Here is a 19,411-nt window from a genome sequence, read left to right on the forward strand (position 1 = left end):
TGCGTTACTCATTTGTTCCTGTGTAGTTATTCATTAATGAAGGAACAGTATTCTAAAGTGTTACCCAGTCCGGTTATAGCACTTAAACATGGAAAAAGTCAGATGTTCATGATATGTCACCTTTAAGTAACATAATTTACCATTCTAAGTAATGGTGTTTAGTGTTTCCATATAAAAGTACTTTAATGTAATTTCTAACTAACTAAATTTTAACTTATAGAGCACCACATAATCAACTGAATCTAGATTTCAGAAATGAGTTTTATTTGATATTGATACTACTAACAATATATAGAGCTCTCTCTTCAACAGCCACATATCTTCAAGTACAGTAGTCAAGGGTTTCTGTGAGGACTTTTTTAACCCCTTTATTAAAGTTAATTCATGCAAATAATAAAAACAAAAGCTGCAGATGAAGTTTCCTGTAAAAAACATATAATGTGTATCATATGTTAAATTGTTCAGTTATTTAAAAAAATACACAGATGCTTTTTCAGGTCTCTAGGCAGTGCCGGTCCTACACTTCTGGGGGCCCTAAGCAAAAATTGAAGTGGTCCCACTAAACCACTGAATGAAAAAACACATAATAGGTACCATTTTAAAATTAATAAAAAAATTAATAATCATATTTTTTAAAACTACTGCCTTGATCAACACAAAATAGGTGTCATTTGAAAGCTTAGAGTCTGAACTTCACAATGCATGTAGCAATTTCATGAACTCCTAAGTAGTGCTGAGTTATTTGCTGAAAAAAAAAACATTTTCACAATTTATTAAATACTTTTTTGTACAAAATGTCATGTCAAATGACCAATATGTCAAAAACATAATACAGCTCAGATAGTCATGTGTCATATGCCATTTGAAAGGTGTCACGAAGCAGAATACAACAAGCATAAATGTTTTGGGCTTTGACTAAACACGAGTGAGTTTTTGTACATGAAGCCCTCCCCCATGTAAATAGTGCAGCATTTGTCATGTTTTTGCTCATAACATCATGGAACATGCTCCAATCGTGGAAAATGGCACATCATTATTTACAGTAGATGTGATTAAAGATCAGATCATGATTAAAAAGAGCCAAGATTCTGAATGGTTAAGACAGCTGTACATAATCATACAGTCTTGTCATTGGCTAAAAGTTTTGTTTGTCAAGATTTACTACAATGACAATGGCTGGACACTATCCGATGACAATGCTTGGATATTATAAATAAAACTGTTTTTATAAAAACGCCCTATTTTGAAAAATAAACTTTGCAGGCGTGCTTATTTCTGATGTATGAGATTGTATATAGTTTTACAGCATACGGTGCTCAAATTGCATAATTTATTGAAAAAAATTATGGAGAGCAGATTTGATATAAGATAGAATTTCAATACAATACAATATTTGTTGATTTCAAATATCTTATCTTTAAAAGCAATAATTGGATAAAGCCTTAAAGCCACACTAAGTAGAAATTGTGTTTTTGTCAAACAGCGACCCCTAGAGTCGCTGTGGAATACTTGCACTGTCGTAAATATATTATAGTATAACGTTTTTACATGATTGCAGCTAAATCACAAGTAAATAGTCTATAGTCTAGGCCTACTGTATAATTTAATTTGTGTTGTTTTTATTGGAATGTAAACATTACAAAATCCCAGATAACATCAATAAAGTTAAATGTACGTCGCATTATTTCATAACATTGGCCGTTATGATGTCATTAGACATGATTATTGCAATTTATCATAATAGTTTGCAAATTGTGCTCGTTTACACTATTAACAACCTCTACGTTAGGCTTATTTATGTCCTGATTATGTGAGATATTGAAAACTGTTCTCATGATAATCGCAGGAATCAACGTCAACAGCGTCGTCTGATATCCCTCAGGACTACGTGATAAATACACCTCACAACACCTGAGTTCAGCTGCCAAACTAATTTGTGAGGCATAGCTATCTGATTTATCAAAACGATTCCATTTACACCTGGTCACATAAATTTATTTTTGCGAAACGGATTTAAATCCGATCTTCAATTCTCGCGCTATAGCCTATGCAGATTTAATGGAGTTCACGTCACCGAAAGCAACAGATATGAGCTGCATTTTATAGATCATCAGCTAAAATGTCAAAATCAAAGACCGCAATAAGAGAGAGCAGTAACAGCCCTGGTAAGATCATTTCGTTTCTTTACTTTTAATGATGAAGATTGTGTGTTAAGCGTCTGTGACTTACTTTCACTTTGATTTGCAATAGTTTGCACGTTGGCTTATGAATAGATGCTCATCTGCGGTGATGCGTGTTCCAGTAGCGTCATCATATCTGTATAACATATAGCCAATAACACGCTCTCATACGTTTTTTTTTTTTTTTTAGCATTTTTGGGAGGAGTACAATTTACATGTGGTTTCAACAACCAGATGCATTTACACTTGTCCAGTTTCGTCTGGAATGCGTCTCAGATCTCCTCCTGAAGTGGTTTGAGGGATCGGATTCAAATCCGTCGCGAATGCGTTTCGGAGGGCATTTACACCTGGTCTTTTCACGATCGGATAGCTATCCAATCTGAGAAAACGCATGAAGTGGCCAGGTATAAACAACCCCCATGACAAAAACATACGCACGAAAGCCGAAAACAAACGCTGGTTGGCCTCTCACGTCCAAATTTGACGAAGTGGTGGGGGAAGTGACGTATGCCGTAAAGCAGTCGAATTTTGTAGTTCTTTTTGTGCTCTGGTTACTACCCGAACCCCGAAGTTACATAGTGCCAGTAAAAGCGATACAGACCCCGTCAGGCTATGGCAGACGACGTGTCATTCAACCTATTGTAAGTCGATGTACCATCACAAGGATCTTGGAAATATATTATGAAGGTTGAAAAGTTACATAGTGTCGCTTTAATTGTGTGCAATTGTGCATGCAGTGATTAGTATGATTTAAATTTCTTATTCAATTTTGATGGTATACTATTAACATGTAAATAATGTTTTCTTACCTGCTCTAGGTCCAGTGGGCAAAAGGGGAAGAAGAGGACGCAATGGAGAACCCGGTGAGTTTTTTTGTTTTGTTTTTGTTTTTTTAACTCTGTTTATAAGGTATTACACTGGTTGTCTCACTCAGTGGCCAAACATTTAAAATGTTAAATTATGAAAATTATTTGTGGGCCTTAGTCTGTGGGATGGTTAGTAAATGTTCCCCTTAACCACAATTTCCAAGTGCTTGGAGGAGTCTATCAGTACAATTACATGCCAGCATTGGATTCTGTGTCCAATGACTGACATTCTTAAGGGTTTGGTTTATTGCATTAGCTGTCACCACTTGTTCCGTTTTTACCCGACCTCCAGTTAGAGGTGCAGACTCAGGCCAAATGGGCCCAACCACTTTCTGGAATACACATGTAAGTGGCACCACAAAAGCATGCAGTTGGTAATATTTTCAGGATCACTTTAAATAAAAAAAATTTTTTTTTTAAATTAAAAAAAGTCTTTAATCCAAACTATGTATTTGCAGAGTACCAATGGTATTCTGAAGTGGAACATGTGGGTTATACAAGGACTACTTTCTTTACTACCATCCATAAAAAGCTAATTCAAATGATTGCATATTAAAGTACATTCCACTAGATTCCTATTTCATTTTCTCATTTAAAATTGTTTTGTAAAAATCTGTGTTTGAATCTGTAAGTGTGACACATTAGATGACCAGTGGTCTACCAGGGCCAGTATAAATGTTGTATGGCTGGGATGAGAAAGATTTGTCTGATGTGCCAATATCTACAGTATATGAGCCAAAACGTAACCAAATTTGTGTCACAGTCTGAGGAAGGAGGACCAAAAAGCAGAAGAATGTTTAATTTCAGTTTATTGAAACAATAATAAAGACAGTTTAAAGGGGTCATGAACTGAGAATTACATTTTTTATATATATTTTAACAGTTAAGAGGTCGTTATACTATAAAAATATCCTGTAAGTTTCAAAACTCAAAACTTCCTTGTTATTTAACAAACAGCTTTTATTGAAACCAAGGCCAGAAAATGACAGGATCTGGAAAGTGGGGACTTATAACTTCATAGGGCAGCGAAATTCTGCCTTTACAGAAGAATATCAACGCCTACGTCTACATCACCGTGTCTTTGGCGCCGCCCACTGGCGTGTTAATTACATGAGAACAAGAAGAGATCGACACGGGATCAATAACATTATCTTCCAAAGGATCCTAATGCTAGTAAAGTAGGTTTTTTTTCAACAATGTGAATGTCTCAGCAGTGCATTATTTAGTATGTTGCATTATGTTGCAAATCAGTCAATTTCGATGCAGGCTTTGCAAACAGACTTTTACAATAGGGATCTGCCAGCAATGCCACAAACATGTAAGTAACCATGTTTATTCTAATGCCTGATCTGTGATCAGTGATTTCTGATTTGTAATTATTCAAGTCCAGACAGATGATCTTTCTCTCAAAATCGATCAATACTGTTTATGCATCAGTAAAGCTAGGAAAATGCCTTTTATTTTAATGTAAATTTTTTATGTAAAAACCATACTAACAAGGGCACCCCAGGAAACATTATATATATATATATATATACAGTCGTGCTCAGAATTAATCATACCCCTGGTAAATATAATCAAAAATGGCTGTAAAAAATAAATCTGCATCGTTTATCCTTTTGATCTTTCATTCAAAAAATTGGCAAAAATCTAACCTTTCATTGAAGTAAAAGAATTGAAAGTGGGGGGGAAATCACATTATGAAATAAATGTTTTTCTCCAAAACACGGTGGCCACAATTATTCATACCCCTAGAATTTTTTATGAATAAAATATCTCTGAAGTATATTCCCATTAATATTTACCTTTTTTAGCACACCAGGGTGACTAGGAACATGAAATTGTCTAGCTATGACTTCTTGTTTCACAGGAGTTTAAGCAAAAGATTGTTGTGCATCACAAAATAGAGAGTGGCTGTAAGAAAATAGCTAAAGAATTGAAAATCCCCATTTTGACCATCAGGGCAATAATTAAGAAGTTATAATCAACTAAAGATGTTACGAATCTGCCAGGAAGAGGACGTCTGTATTGTCTTAATGGACGGTGAGGATAAAAGTTTGAGTGGCCAAAGACTCTTCAATAATCACAGATGGAGAATTGCAGAGATTAGTTGAGTCTTGGGGTCAGAAAGCCTATTAAAAAAAAAAAAAAAATCAAACGACCCCTACATCCCCACATGTTGTTTGGGAGGTTTTCAAGAAAAATGCTCCTTGCTCATCCAAAAACAAACTCCAGCATATTCAGTTGTCAGACACGACTGGAACTTCAAACGGCACAGGGTTCTGTGGTCAGATGAAACTAAAAAAAGAGCTTTTTGGCAGCAAACACGCTAGATGGGTTTGGTGCACACAAGGATAAAAAGTACCCCATGTGTACAATTTAATATACCATTGGATCTTATATGTTGTGGGCCTATTTTTCTGCTGGAGGTCCTGGACTTCTTATTCAGATACATGGCATTGTGGATTCTATCAAATATCAACAGATAAAAAATCAAAACCTGATGCCTTCTGCTAGAAATCTTATAATGGGCCGTGGTTGGATCTTCCATCAGGACAACGATCCAAAACAAACATCAAAATCAACACAAAAATGTGTTAGGGAACACAAAATTAAGCTTCTGCCATGACCGTCCCAGTTTCCTGACCAGATGAGTGGAGTGAACTGAAGAGAAGAAGCACCAACATGTGATTTCCCCCCCACTTTCAATTCTTTTACTTAAATGAAAGATTAGGATTTTGCCAATTTTTTGAATGAATGATCAAAAGGATAAACGATGCAGATTTATTTTTTACAGCCATTTTTGATCATATTTACCAGGGGTATGATTAATTCTGAGCATGACTATATATATATATATATATATATATATATATATATATATATATATATATATATATATATATATCCAGTTCATGACCCCTTTAAGCTGCACAGCTCCAGACAAGATCGGAACAGCAGAGAAGAGAGGTCAGGCAGGCAGGGATCAGAGTTCAGGGCAATCAAATCCAAATCATGAAGCGAGAATCAGTGTCAGACAAGCAGGATGGTCAGGTGAGGAGCAAACAGAACCAACAGGGGCATCCCAACTCACTGTAAGGGAATTTACAGTTAAAGACCCAGAACCAGATATGATGAATGAAGACCCGGAGTCAAGAGTGCAGTCAATTGAAGACAAGAGTCAGAATTATAATAAATTAAAGAAATACTGAAGATAGTTTGCAGTTTCATCAGACAGAAGTCAGCTTCAAAGACTCACAAGGAGTTTGTAGGCTGCCCCTCTTGCAAAGATAATTACACAAAATAGATACACACATTTTCCACACATAAACAGATAGACTAAGGCATATCTCCATTGATTATGCGGCTGACACTCAGATCCTGAAGTTAGGCACGTCGTGACCTTCCAGGTCGCAGATCTGTGTTTCTAGTCGCCAACATGTCGAAGAAAACAAGTCAGTCCATCTCCAATAATGCCACTTGTTCCTCAAACTGTAACCAAGAATACTAACACACACACTGACACACAGCTTTTTTAAGGTTTGATTTGGCCAGGCTCTAACTATAAACAGGAGAGTCTTCTCAAAACATCATGATAATTAGTTCTTTCTCTCAAGGCGAGGACACTTTAATCTAACAGTAAAAATTAAGGCTTTAACAAAGAAATGGTCCCTTAAACTATAGACTTCAATGACACCTGTGACCATAGTTGTCAGGGTACCCTAGAAAAACAGATGTATGTATCGACTAGTGGTGGGCCGTTATCGGCGTTAACGTGCTGCGTTAACGTGAGACTCTTATCGGGCGATAAAAAAAAATATCGCCGTTAATCTACTCTCAAAGTTGGGTTGGGAGCTGGGTCTATACTACGCAAGCTATGATGACTTTCACCTTGATATTTTAGCGCGGATTCGGTTTGGTGTTCGGTACGCATTTTCAAACCGAACGGTTTGTTGGACAATTTTTCCTGCCGACCAAAATTTTGTTATTTTAAATGTAGGCGGGTCGCGTGTGGCAAGCGCGCTCATAATGTAAGAGACGCTGGCGTGACCACAACATTGTCCGACATCAAATGGCAAACGTAATGTAAGCGGAATGAAACTGAGCTACTCGTTATTGTGTGGTTGACGTACCGTTGTTTATCAGTTTGGACCAAAGCAGCGCTAGCCGATCTTGATCATGCGACACTGTTACTGCACAGCGCTAAGAGATCCAGTAAAGAAATAATTTGAATTCGCTACTTAAGTAATAACATTGTTGCGAGATCTAGTGAGAAACATTCACATTTCTCCATTATTAACGGATCAAAAAGTGTGTGGAAGCCAGGAAGAAGCATTGTGCCATGAATGAATTATCCAGTGTCCACAGATCTGCAACATTTACCATGGATTTACTGTAGTAACACTAACTGCAACCATGGAAGTTTGGCAGGAATAGTAGGCTATAATGCTTTCAAGTAACATTACGTTGGTTTTATTTTGACATTATGAATAAAATTGCTGCCCTCAAATGTTAATCTGAACTAAAAATAGACCTTTGTTTATAACTACTACAATATTAGGCTACATTTCATTTTTTCCAAGGAGCTGTTTTGTTTTATATGCTCATAAGAAGAGTCTATTATAGCTCCATCATTGCTCAAAGTAAAAAAATAAATTAAAAAAATCATACTTTATTATGTTAGTTTTAATAATAAAAAAAATCTCTGGCATTTCTTAACAAGTTCTTTTAAATGTCACTTTGTATTTAAGAAACACGTGCCCTTTAGTCATTATTTGGGTAGCACACATATTCTGAATGCCTTTGGCAGAATTCAAATGAACCATTTTAATCTAGATTAAAAAAATGTATCTATGCCAACCACTAGTATCGACACATGTTGAAGACCTTTCTCAAACACAAAACGAGTCAATATTTCACTTCTGGAAGCTGGACTAAATGAGCAAGCACTGTTACTGCATTCCTAGCATAGGCTAGACCTGCAGTCACCTCTCAGATATCAAATACAGACATTAGAAAATACATGATTAGAGAAAATGTCAGTAATCACACTGGTAACTTCTATAACAAAGTAAAATCTCATAAGCCTGGAGAAGTCATTCAACTCATGTGATATTTAGAAGGAAAAATATTGATTAATACCTTGATTATAATCACTCATTAGATATAAATTGAAGCAGCAGTAAATTCCAGAAACCACCCCCTCATAACGATCAGAAACAGGCATGTGTTCACAGCAGAAAGCAGTCCAGAAAGGCAAACGGTAACCCAGGAAAACTCCAGCACCAGTAACAGTCCAAATGGTCAGCAGCGATAGAACAGTCTAAGACCAGTGAATGCTGGAGAGGAACAGGGAACCGCAACACAACTGGGCAGAGAAAACAGACACAGAAGGGACATTAGGAGAACACAACACAGGTTTAATTTTGGAAAAATGAAAGACAGGGTACACACTAAAGAAGGGATGGGGTAACCGAAGCTGGACCGCCGTGATGACTTTAAAAATGGGTTAAAGCCCGATAAACCTAGCTCCCAACTTGCGAGCTGGGACTCAAAGTGGCAAGTCCATGGTGGACAGCCAAATCCGTTGTCCACAAACATATCTAGGTGCCACCCTCCAGCGATGGTCCGCGGCAATTTTAGTACGTTCCCCAGCCCGGATCAACAGTGCCCTGGCCCTCCTCGAGGTATGGTGACAGTGCTGAATAAAAGCCTGGACCGAGGGAACGGCCGCTTCAGTACCCTGGGAGGGAAACAGAAGAGCTGAGTAATCCAGGCAACACATGAAAGGTAAAGCCCAGTTGATGACACTGGCAAAGAGTTATGAGCATACTTCGCCCAAGTTAGCTGCTGTCTCCAGGTTGAGGGGTTGTGGGAAGCCAGACATCAGAGCATTAGTCCGAAATCCTGGTTTACCCGCTCGGACTGGCCATTGGTCTGTGGAAGAAACCCTGATGACAGACTAGTGGAGGCTCGAATCTGCCGACAGAACTCTCTCCAAAAATGGGAAACGAACTGGGGCCCCCTGTCAGAGACCACCGGAAGACCAAGGATCTGAAAGACGTGGGCGATGACCACCCGGGCTGTCTCCCTAGCTGAGGGGAGTTTGGAAAGGGAAATGAAGTTGACTGCCTTAGAAAAGCGATCCACTACGGTGACAATCACAGTATTGCCACTGGATGGAGGGAGACCAGTGACAAAATTCAGGGCAATATGTGACCAGGTCCAGGAAGGGATAGGAAGGGGATGTAACAGACCAGCGGATGGTAGATTTGGAGGATAGACAGACCGAGCAAGCACCCACAAACCAACGGATGTCCTCTGCCATGGCAGGCCACCAAAACCGCTGGCGAATGGCAGCCAGCAACCGCCTCACTCCTTGGGTGGCACGTGAGTCTGGAAGAAAGACCCCACTGGAGAACGGCGGTGCGGATCGAGTCAGGAACAAAAAGCAGACTCGACCCGACTCCAGCCAGAGCTTGTTTGATGCGAGCTTCGATTTCCGAAGTGACCGCCCCAACTACACGGCCCTGAGGCAAAATTACAATGACAAACGGTGTGAGAAATGGGGCTTTTGTCAGAAAACAAGTTCTGTTGAGAGAAACAGTTGAGAAAGATTTCAACTATTTTGGGGAGACGTATTTAACTGAAGCAATGCAAATGGGAGTTAAATCCTGAATCTGCCTTCACATCCATATTTGCCTGGCCAGAGGTTTTCCAAACCTGAGAAGCGCAAACCTTTAGGTTAAATGAAATATCCTTTTATCTGGTCACCTACGGCCCACAGCGACCAGTTAATTGAAAGAGAAGTACAAACGAGAAAAAACACCAAGGTTTTTACTCAGGAACTAAAGCTCAGTGTGATATGTCATCAAAACATAAGTAAAAAGAGTTTTAAAATGAAGAGACTGTTGTTTGGGTGGGATGCTCGGAGTCTTTGATGGGGTGAGGGGTTCAGACGGCAGTGGAAAGCTGCTGAGTGAGGCTGCTGCGGGCATTTGTGCCTAAGCAAAACTGTTGGTCAGTGTTGGATGCACAAGGCTTTTCCTGAGCTATTCATGAGCAGTTATACCACTTTTGTCAAAACCTGAAGCAAAGTGTTTATGGCTAATGAAACTATGGCTGCAGAGTTTGGTAACGCTTTGGATTACAGCCCGGAAAATACTGTGTAAGTAAAACAAATTTAGAGCGTAACTTTCGTTAATTATAGTGTACATATAAAGTACATACGTGTCGGTATAAGGAAACAATATGGAAAGTTTGGGGAATAAAGGGGTGACAACCAGGAAAATTGTCACCCCTTGAATTGAAAAACATTTATAAAACAGATTTACAACTCTTATTTATTTATTTTGCTTGGCTTCCTCCTCTTGTTCTTCTTCTTCTTCTTTCTTTCCATTGATTAATCTTAAGAAGGAATCCAATGCATCTTGTTATTCTGTATTATGTATTAAAAGAAAATACAGTACACCCAGAAATGTCCTCACCATTTACTCATCTTTTGACCCTCATGGCATCCGAGATGTATATGACTTTCTTTCTTCAGATGAACACAAACAAAGGTTTTTAGAAAAATAAATAATCTATGCTAATGAAAGCTCATTGGTTCCTAAAAGTTGAAGCATCAAACAGCACATACAGCAATAACAACGGTAATCCATACTACCTCAATGGATGAAACAATGTCTTCTGAAGTAAAACGATAAGCACTTTTTAAACTTTTTAAACTGTAGACTATCGCTTCCAACCAACTCTCACCTGTACGTGCATGAGAGGGTTGAATTCACACTTGACCTAACTTGAAGCTCACGCAAAAAGATGAGTAAATTATGAGAACTGACCAGGGTGAATTTTATTTCAATACAGAATAGCAAAAGAAATGGAATTCCTTCTTAAGTTCCATTAGTGGAAAGAATGAAATGGAGAAGAGGAACAAGAGAAGGAGGAAGCCAAACAATAGAAAAAAGGAACAAAATGTGCTACTTTCTGTCAGGACTTTAGTATTTGAAATGAGAAGTTGATTTTTTATTTATTTTTTATAAATGATGTTGTAAATATGTTGTTGTTTTACAAAAAAGGTTTCAGAGTTAGTGATATCAGATTGGTTTTATTGTACTTACCCTGTAACTTCATATAACAAGAGGATAACAAGCACCACTTTAATTTACAGCCCGCAATGTCACACTTACCCTGTAACTACATGGAACAAGAGTATATTTCCCCAGTATACATATATAAAAAAGTTGCAATAGGCTTAGTTTTACTTGCCTTGAAACATGGAAGAATTAAAAAAAAATACTGTATAAATGCACTGATATGTACAAGCTAGTACTACTGTATAATTCAGTGATGTGACAAAATATCCTACCTGGGAAATCACTTGGAGACTTCTTAATTTGATCACATAAAATAAACTTCTTTCAATGATGTTGAAGTTTCGTGAACAAATTGTTTTACTTAATTGATTCACATGGAACCAATGTATATAAATAAACAATGCAAATCCAACACCTTTTTTTCAGTTTATAGAGTTCAGCATCTTCCTATCTCTTTCTTCCCCACATTATGAACATTGTAGTATTGGTCGCGAAAACCGGGAAGAAAAAGGAGGAAAAAGGCAGAAGTGTAACAGTAACGTGCAGGTAGACAGAAGTGATGGCAGCCAGAGATGATGATCTAACTGCGAGGGGTGTTAAATAAGACACACAAAACAAATAAAAAAAAAGAACAAAGAACAGAGGAACACAGAGAACTGAGACAACAACAAACTGCGTCTGACAAAGAACAAGTGACACAAGGGCTATATACAGTATACACAGGGGCTAATAAGCTAACAAGACACCTGGGAATAATCAAGACTAACCAACAAGAAAACTATATACTGTAGGACTTCAAACATGGCACAAGTAACAGTATTCACGACAACAATCCCAACACAACACAGCATTTAACAGTAACATTTAACAATTTTATAATGGGCTGCTGTAGTATTGGTTTGCGTCTATAAGCTTCGTATAACTTTCTGTTTTGAATCATTATTTACAATCATTCCTTGTTGTTTATACTGCTAAATATAGCTTACTCAACCTCACATCACTAGCTTATAATAATAATAATAATTTGTTACATTTATATAGCGCTTTTTCTGAGACCTCAAAGTGCTTTACATAGATGGGGGAATCTCCTCAACCACCACCAATGTGCAGCATCCACTTGGATGATGCGACGGCAGCCATATTGCGCCAGAACGCCCACCACACACCAGCTTACTGGTGGAGAGGAGACAGTGATGAAGCCAATCAGTATATGGGGATGATTAGGAGGCCATGATGGACAGGGGCCAAGGGGCAAATTTGGCCAGGATGCCGGGGTTACACCCCTACTCTTTTTCGAAGGACATCCTGGGATTTTTAATGACCACAGAGAGTCAGGACCTCGGTTTAACGTCTCATCCGAAGGACGGTGCTCTTTTGGCAGTATAGTGTCCCCGTCACTACACTGGGGCATTAGGACCCACACAGACAACAGGGTGAGCACCCCCTGCTGGCCTCACTAACACCTCTTCCAGCAGCAACCTGGTTTTTCTCAGGAGGTCTCCCATCCAGGTACTAACCAGGCTCAGCCCTGCTTAGCTTCAGTGGGCAACCAGTCTTGGGCTACAGGGTGATATGGCTGCTGGCCTGTAAAGACAGCAGCCCGACAGCAGCCAGCTTCAGTCTAAATCATTATTGCTAGCACAACATGCTAGTAACTCGCTAGCCTGTTAGCGTGCCATTCCTGCGCACTTTATTTATTTAATTTTTTTTTCTCGCGCGCAATTGCACCTTTTACGAGTTCATCAAACAATTTAGGTGAGTAAGATCAGTCAACAAACATGGAGAGTCATGTCATCTTCTCCTCATGAGCCCCTTTCACACAGCGCGATGATCCCGGCAAATTGCCGGGAAATTGCCAGAACACCTTCTGTGTGAATGCAAACACGACCCGGGATTGATGCTGGCATCGATGCCGGGTTTGGGACCTAGTAACATTGCCGCGTTTAGTCCCGGGACACGCGCTGTGTGAACAAAAGCCGTAATAATGCCGTATAGTGTCGTAGGGATGACTCTGAAGCCGGGATCGTTCGCCAGCTAGTGAAACGGTACGTAATGCGCAAGTTTATGATCGAATCAGAGAAAAAAATGCACAAACGTGGTTTCTCGAGAGAGAAATCACAGCTCATAAGCAAACTTAAGATGCTGCTGAGACATTACAAGTCACATCGATGTCACGAGTCTTTACGGGATTTTTACGGGTTGTGTGTGAACGCACTCTCTGATTCCGGAAAATCACTGGTAGTGTGAATGAACCAAAATCAAACAAACCCGGGTCAAATCCCGGGTCACTTTATCCGTGTATTTTCCAGAATCTCTGTGTGAAAGGGGCTTTATTGTCACTTGCAGTTCATGTAACATGTATAGCATGGCCTTGTCTGTCAGCACAAGATTTACATGTGATGAATGCAGGGAGATAGTCAGGCTGGTGGAGAAGATTTCAGAAGTCAAGTTAAGTCATCTTCATTTATATAGCGCTTTTAACAATGTAGATTGTTTCAAAGCAGCTTTACAGAGACAAACGTATAATTTGAGGTAACAGAGATTGTTTTGGCTTTATAGCGGTTCTTTAATAAAGTTATTTTCCAGCTAAAGTTAGTTTTGATTGATTCGCTTCCGTCGCAACAATAATTTGTTATTAAATTAGGGGCCGCTAAGACGACACCATTCTCTCTACACAGACTTTAAACGCGAACCTGTGATAAACGCTGATGGCGTTCACATGCGCATTAAGAATTGGTTCTATAGTTATGTGCGTTTGAATATATGTGCGCAGGTTTGGAATTCCCTACAAACCAAGCCTAAACAAAGTACTGGAGTTTCCTTATAATTTTTGATACAGAATTTTATTTTATTTTATCAATTCGGGGTAGATACGCGAATTGAGTTTCCCGACGACGCTTTATCTGTAGAGTGGTAAAGGGATCCTCCATAGGGAGAGACTAGTTGGCACTTCAGCACTGCGTTGTCATCGGGTCCAGGCGAAGGCCCTTCATCAGATCTGGATACGGCCTGGATACGGCCTGGATCCGGCAGGCTGCAGGAAAACCTCGGGATAAACAAAAGACACTAAAATTAGCGTAGATGCAATTCTTCTTATGATGTAACGAGTACATCAGGATTTATGGGAAGTGTTCCCGGTTCCAGCTGACCTAATCTATGCAGCCTAACACTGAATTATAGAAGTCTATAATGTATTATGTGAATGCTAGGTCAAAGAGATGTGTCTTTAGTCGAGCTTTGAACTGACAGAGTGTGTCTGCTTCCCGGACAATGTTAGGAAGACTGTTCCAGAGTTTTGGTGCTAAATAGGAGAAGGATCTACCGCCAGCAGTCGATTTTGATATTCTTGGTATTATCAACTGGCCGGAATTTTGAGATCGCAATAGACGTGAAGGACTATAATGCGTTAAGAGCTCACTCAAGTACTGCGGAGCTAAACCATTTAGTGCTTTGTAAGTAATCAGCAATATTTTAAAATCGATGCGATGTTTAATAGGGAGCCAGTGCAGTTTTGACAGAACCGGGCTAATATGGTCATACTTCCTGGTTCTGGTAAGAACTCGAGCTGCTGAGGTCATGAACGCATGAACTAATTGTTCCGCATTTGTCAATGAGAGCATATGACGTAATTTAGATATATTTTTAAGATGGAAAAATGCAGTTTTACAGATACTAGACGCATGACTTTCAAATGAAAGATTGGTATCAAAGAGCACACCCAGGTTCCAAACCGACGACGAAGACTTAACAGAGCAGCCATCAAGTGTTAGACAGCATTCTAGGTTATTACGTGAGGAAGTTTTTTGTCCAATAATTAGAATCTCTGTTTTTTCAGAATTTAGAAGTAGGAAATTACGAGTCATCCAATTTTTTTATATCAGCTATGCATTCTGTTAATTTAGTGAATTGGTAGGTTTCGTTTGGTTTTGAAGAAATATACAGCTGAGTATCGTCAGCATAACAATGAAAGCTAATTCCATGTTTCCTAATGATATCTCCTAATTGTAGCATGTACAGAGTGAACAGCAGCGGTCCTAGTACTGAGCCTTGTGGTACGCCATACTGAACTTGTGATCGATGAGACATCTCTTCATTTACTGCTACAAACTGATAACGGTCAGATAAGTATGATTTAAACCATGCTAGTGCAATTCCACTAATGCCAACATAATTTTCGAGTCTATTTAAAAGAATGTTGTGGTCGATAGTGTCAAATGCAGCACTAAGATCGAGTAACACTAATAGCGAGATACAACCCCGATCGGATGATAAGAGCAAATCATTTGTGACTCTAATGAGAGCTTGTCACGAACCACACATAGGAAATAGAGAGAAGATCCAAGTGCAGTATGTATATTTATTAAGGGAAATCCGTTACTCAAATCCAGTCCAGGCAGGGGTCAAAACCAAAGTAGCAATCCAACATAAACAGGCACGATACACACGGGCAAGAACAGAACTCGGAAGTGGTGTGATAAATACAAGGACTCCGTGACACATACTAAAACAGACAGGGTTATATACACAGGGAATTGACAATGCTAATGGGGAATTGGCTGAGTGCAATGATTAGTGACAAGGGACAGCTGAGTGCAATGAAGAAACAAGGATCGTGGGGAATGTAGTTCAGAATGTGACAGACACCGTGGGGAAGGAGGACATCTAGTGGTCACCCAGGGAACACAAACCAGACACTGTGACAGAGCTGTCTCAGTACTATGGTACGGTCTAAATCCGGACTGGAAATCCTCGCAGATATAATTTCTTTCAAGAAAGGAACACAGTTGTGAGACACTGCTTTTTCTAATATCTTTGACAGATAAGGTAGATTCGAGATCGGCCTGTAATTGACTAATTCTGTAGGATCAAGTTGCGGTTTTAAAGCGGTTTAATCATAGCCAGCTTAAAGGTTTTTAGTACGTATCCTAGAGACAAAGATGAATTAATGATATTAAGAAGAGGATCTATGACCTCTGGAAGTATTTCTTTCAGTAGCTTAGTCGGTATAGGGTCTAACATACATGTTGTAGATTTAGATGATTTAACGAGTTTAGTAAATTCTTCCTCTCCTATAGCAACGAATGAATCAAATTTTTCCTCAGGGAGACTACAATGCACTGCCTGATGCGAAACTGTAGTAGACGGTTGCATAGTTATAATTTTGTCCCTGATATTATCAATCTTATAAGTGAAGAAGTTCATAAAGTCATTACTGCTGTGCTGCTTGGAAACTTCGGTGCTTGAAGCTTTATTTTTCGTTAGTTTAGCCACTGTTTCAAATAAATACCTAGGGTTTTGTTTATTTTCTTCTAATAGGGTTGAAAAATAAGCAGATCTAGCAGCTTTTAAGGCCTCTCTGTATGCAATCGTGCTCTCTTTCCATGAAATGCGAAATACCTCTAGCTTTGTTTTCTTCCAGTTGCGCTCCATTTTTCTGGCTGCTCTCTTAAGGGCCCGAGTGTGCTCGTTGTACCACGGCGTTGGACTATTTTCTTTAATCTTCTTTAAGCGCAACGGAGCAACTGTGTCTAAAGTGCTGGAAAAGAGAGAGTTAAAAGTTTCTGTTGCAATATCAAGTTCTTCTAAGCTATCTGGGATGCTAAGATGATGAAACTGATCAGGAAGATTATTAATAAAGCAATCTTTAGTGGCAGAAGTGAAAGGTCTAACATATTTGAAACACGGAGTCGGCTTTGCAGCCTTGGCTAAATGAAGTTTACACGAGACTAGATAATGATCTGAGATGTCATCGCTCTGCTGCAGAATTTCAACGGCATCAACATCTATTCCGTGTGATAATATTAGATCTAGAGTATGATTACGACAATGAGTAGGTCCTGACACGTGTTGTCTAACTCCAATAGAGTTTACAATGTCTTTAAATGCCAAACCCAATGCATCTTTTTCATTATCTATGTGTATATTAAAATCACCAACAATTAGTACTTTATCTGCAGCCAATACTAACTCTGATAGAAAGTCCGCAAATTCTTTGATAAAATCTTTATGGTGCCCTGGTGGCCTGTACACAGTAGCCAGAACAAATCTCAAACGTGATTTATCATTTATACTATATATTTTTACATTAAGTACTAACACTTCAAAAGAATTATATTTGAAACTTGATTTCTTAGTGGTTTTGAAAATATTACTATAAATTACAGCAACTCCTCCCCCTTTGCGTTTCAGACGAGGCTCATGTTTATAACAGTAATCTTGCGGGGTGGACTCATTTAAAGTAATGTAATCGTTTGGTTTTAGCCAGGTTTCTGTCAAACACAGCACATCTAGGTTATTATCTGAAATCATATCATTAACAATGAGTGCTTTTTGAAGTAAGCGATCGAATATTCAGCAACCCAAGCTTTAGCATTTGCTCATCTGTATTATAGCTGTTTTTTATTTGTTGAACATCAATTAAATTTTTAACCTTAGATGGGTTTAAACGGTTTTTGGATTTCCAAATTCGGGGAACAGACACAGTCTCTATATGATGATAGCTAGGTGAAAGAGGCTCTATGTGATGGGATTTATCTGACCTGGGTGACGCGAGGCCGCTAGCAGACAGTCGGTTTAGCCAGTCTGTCTGCTTCCTGACCTGAGCCCCAGATTGTCATGTTTGAGCTCTAAGACTATGTGCCATATTACTAGAGAGAAGAGCAGCACCATCCCAAGAGGGATGAATACCATCTCTTTTCAACAGGTCAGGTTTGCCCCAAAAACTTTTCCAATTGTCTATAAATTCTATATTATTAAGCGGACACCACTTAGACAGCCAACCGTTAAGAGAACACAATCTACTAACTATCTCATCACTCCTGCGAACAGGAAGGGGGCCAGAGCAAATTACAGTGCTTGACATCGTACTTGCGAGTTCACACACCTGCTGGGACACCGACTGGCGGAGTCGAACATCATTTGTGCCGACGTGGATAATGATCTTAGAGAATTTACGATTAGCATTAGCCAGCACTTTTAAATTTGCTTTGATGTCAGGCGCTCTGGCTCCCGGCAAACATGTGACTATGGTGGCTGGTGTCTCTATTTTCACGTTCCGTGTAATAGAATCGCCAATAACTAGGGCACAATCAACAGAATTCTCAGTGGGTGTTTCACTGAGCTGGGCAAATCGATTTGTTATGGTAATCGGAACGGAAGAGTGGTTTTTTGATCCGCGACTGCAGAGATCCCTCACTGTCACCCATTTGCCCGGCTGCGCAGGCACTAATTCAGCTGGAACGGAATCATGTAAAGAGTTCACTATGCTAGGCGCATCCAAAGCATCTAAAGCTCTAGCACTCTTACTATCCTCAATTAAGGTTTGGATGCGTGTCTCTAGTTCTGAAATCTTCTCCGTTAGCCTAACTGTCTCCTTGCATTTATCACATATAAATCCTGTATTGCCAACAGACAAGGCTATGCTAAACATGTGAAGTGCAGGTGACAATAACAGGACAAGACATTACTCACCGTGTTTGTTGAGTGATTCTTACTCACCTGAGCTTTTTATGAACTCAAAGGCGAGGGCGCGCAAGAGAAAAATAAATAAATAAAAATAGCTGCGCGCACGGGTGGCGCGTTAATAGGCTAGCGAATTACTAGCGTGTTGTGCTAGTAGTAACGGAAGCTAGCGATGTCAGGTTAATCTGAGATGTTGGGTAAGCTGTATTTAGTAGTAGTATAAACAACTAGAAATTGTAGTAAATGATGGTTCAAAACAAGAAAATACGAGGCTAAGACGGAGCTTACAGCACCGAAGCAAACACACTCACAGCAGGCAGCGAGGCAGACAGGAGCAATCGATCAGCGATCAGCCAAGAATTCAGCCAGAAATCAGCCAGAATTCAGACACGCATCCAAACTTTAATCAAGGTTAATTGTAAGAGTGCAAGGACTTTAGATACTGCTTTGGATTTCAACACTAAACAAGTTCTCCCCTCTCAGTGAAACACCCACTGTGAATCCTGTTGAATGTGCCCTGGTTATTGGCGATTCTATTACACGGAACGTGAAAATAGAGACACCAGCCACTATAGTCACATGTTTGCCGGGAGCCAGAGCGCCTGACATCAAAGCAAATTTAAAAGTGCTGGATAATGCTAATCGTAAATTCTCTAAGATTATTATTCACGTCGGCACTAATGATGTTGATTGGCTAAACCGACCGTCTGCTAGTTGTCTCACGTCACCAAGGTCAGATAAATCCCATCACATAGAGACTCTTTCACCTGTAGATATCATCATATAGAGACTGTCTGTTCCCCGAATT

General features: G+C 39.3%; 1 protein-coding gene across 1 annotated transcript in view; it reads left to right on the plus strand.

Moving 5' to 3' along the window:
- The window catches only part of col25a1 (collagen type XXV alpha 1 chain), a 1,104,568-nt gene that overhangs the window by 453,462 nt on the left and 631,695 nt on the right, over positions 1–19,411 (plus strand). The window contains exon 3 of the mRNA XM_079866340.1: positions 2,999–3,043. Coding sequence (XP_079722466.1) covers positions 2,999–3,043 — 45 coding nt within the window. The remainder of the gene's footprint in view (positions 1–2,998; positions 3,044–19,411) is intronic.

Source organism: Squalius cephalus (genome assembly GCF_949319135.1).
Source record: "Squalius cephalus genome assembly, chromosome: 3".
NCBI lineage: Eukaryota > Metazoa > Chordata > Actinopteri > Cypriniformes > Leuciscidae > Squalius > Squalius cephalus.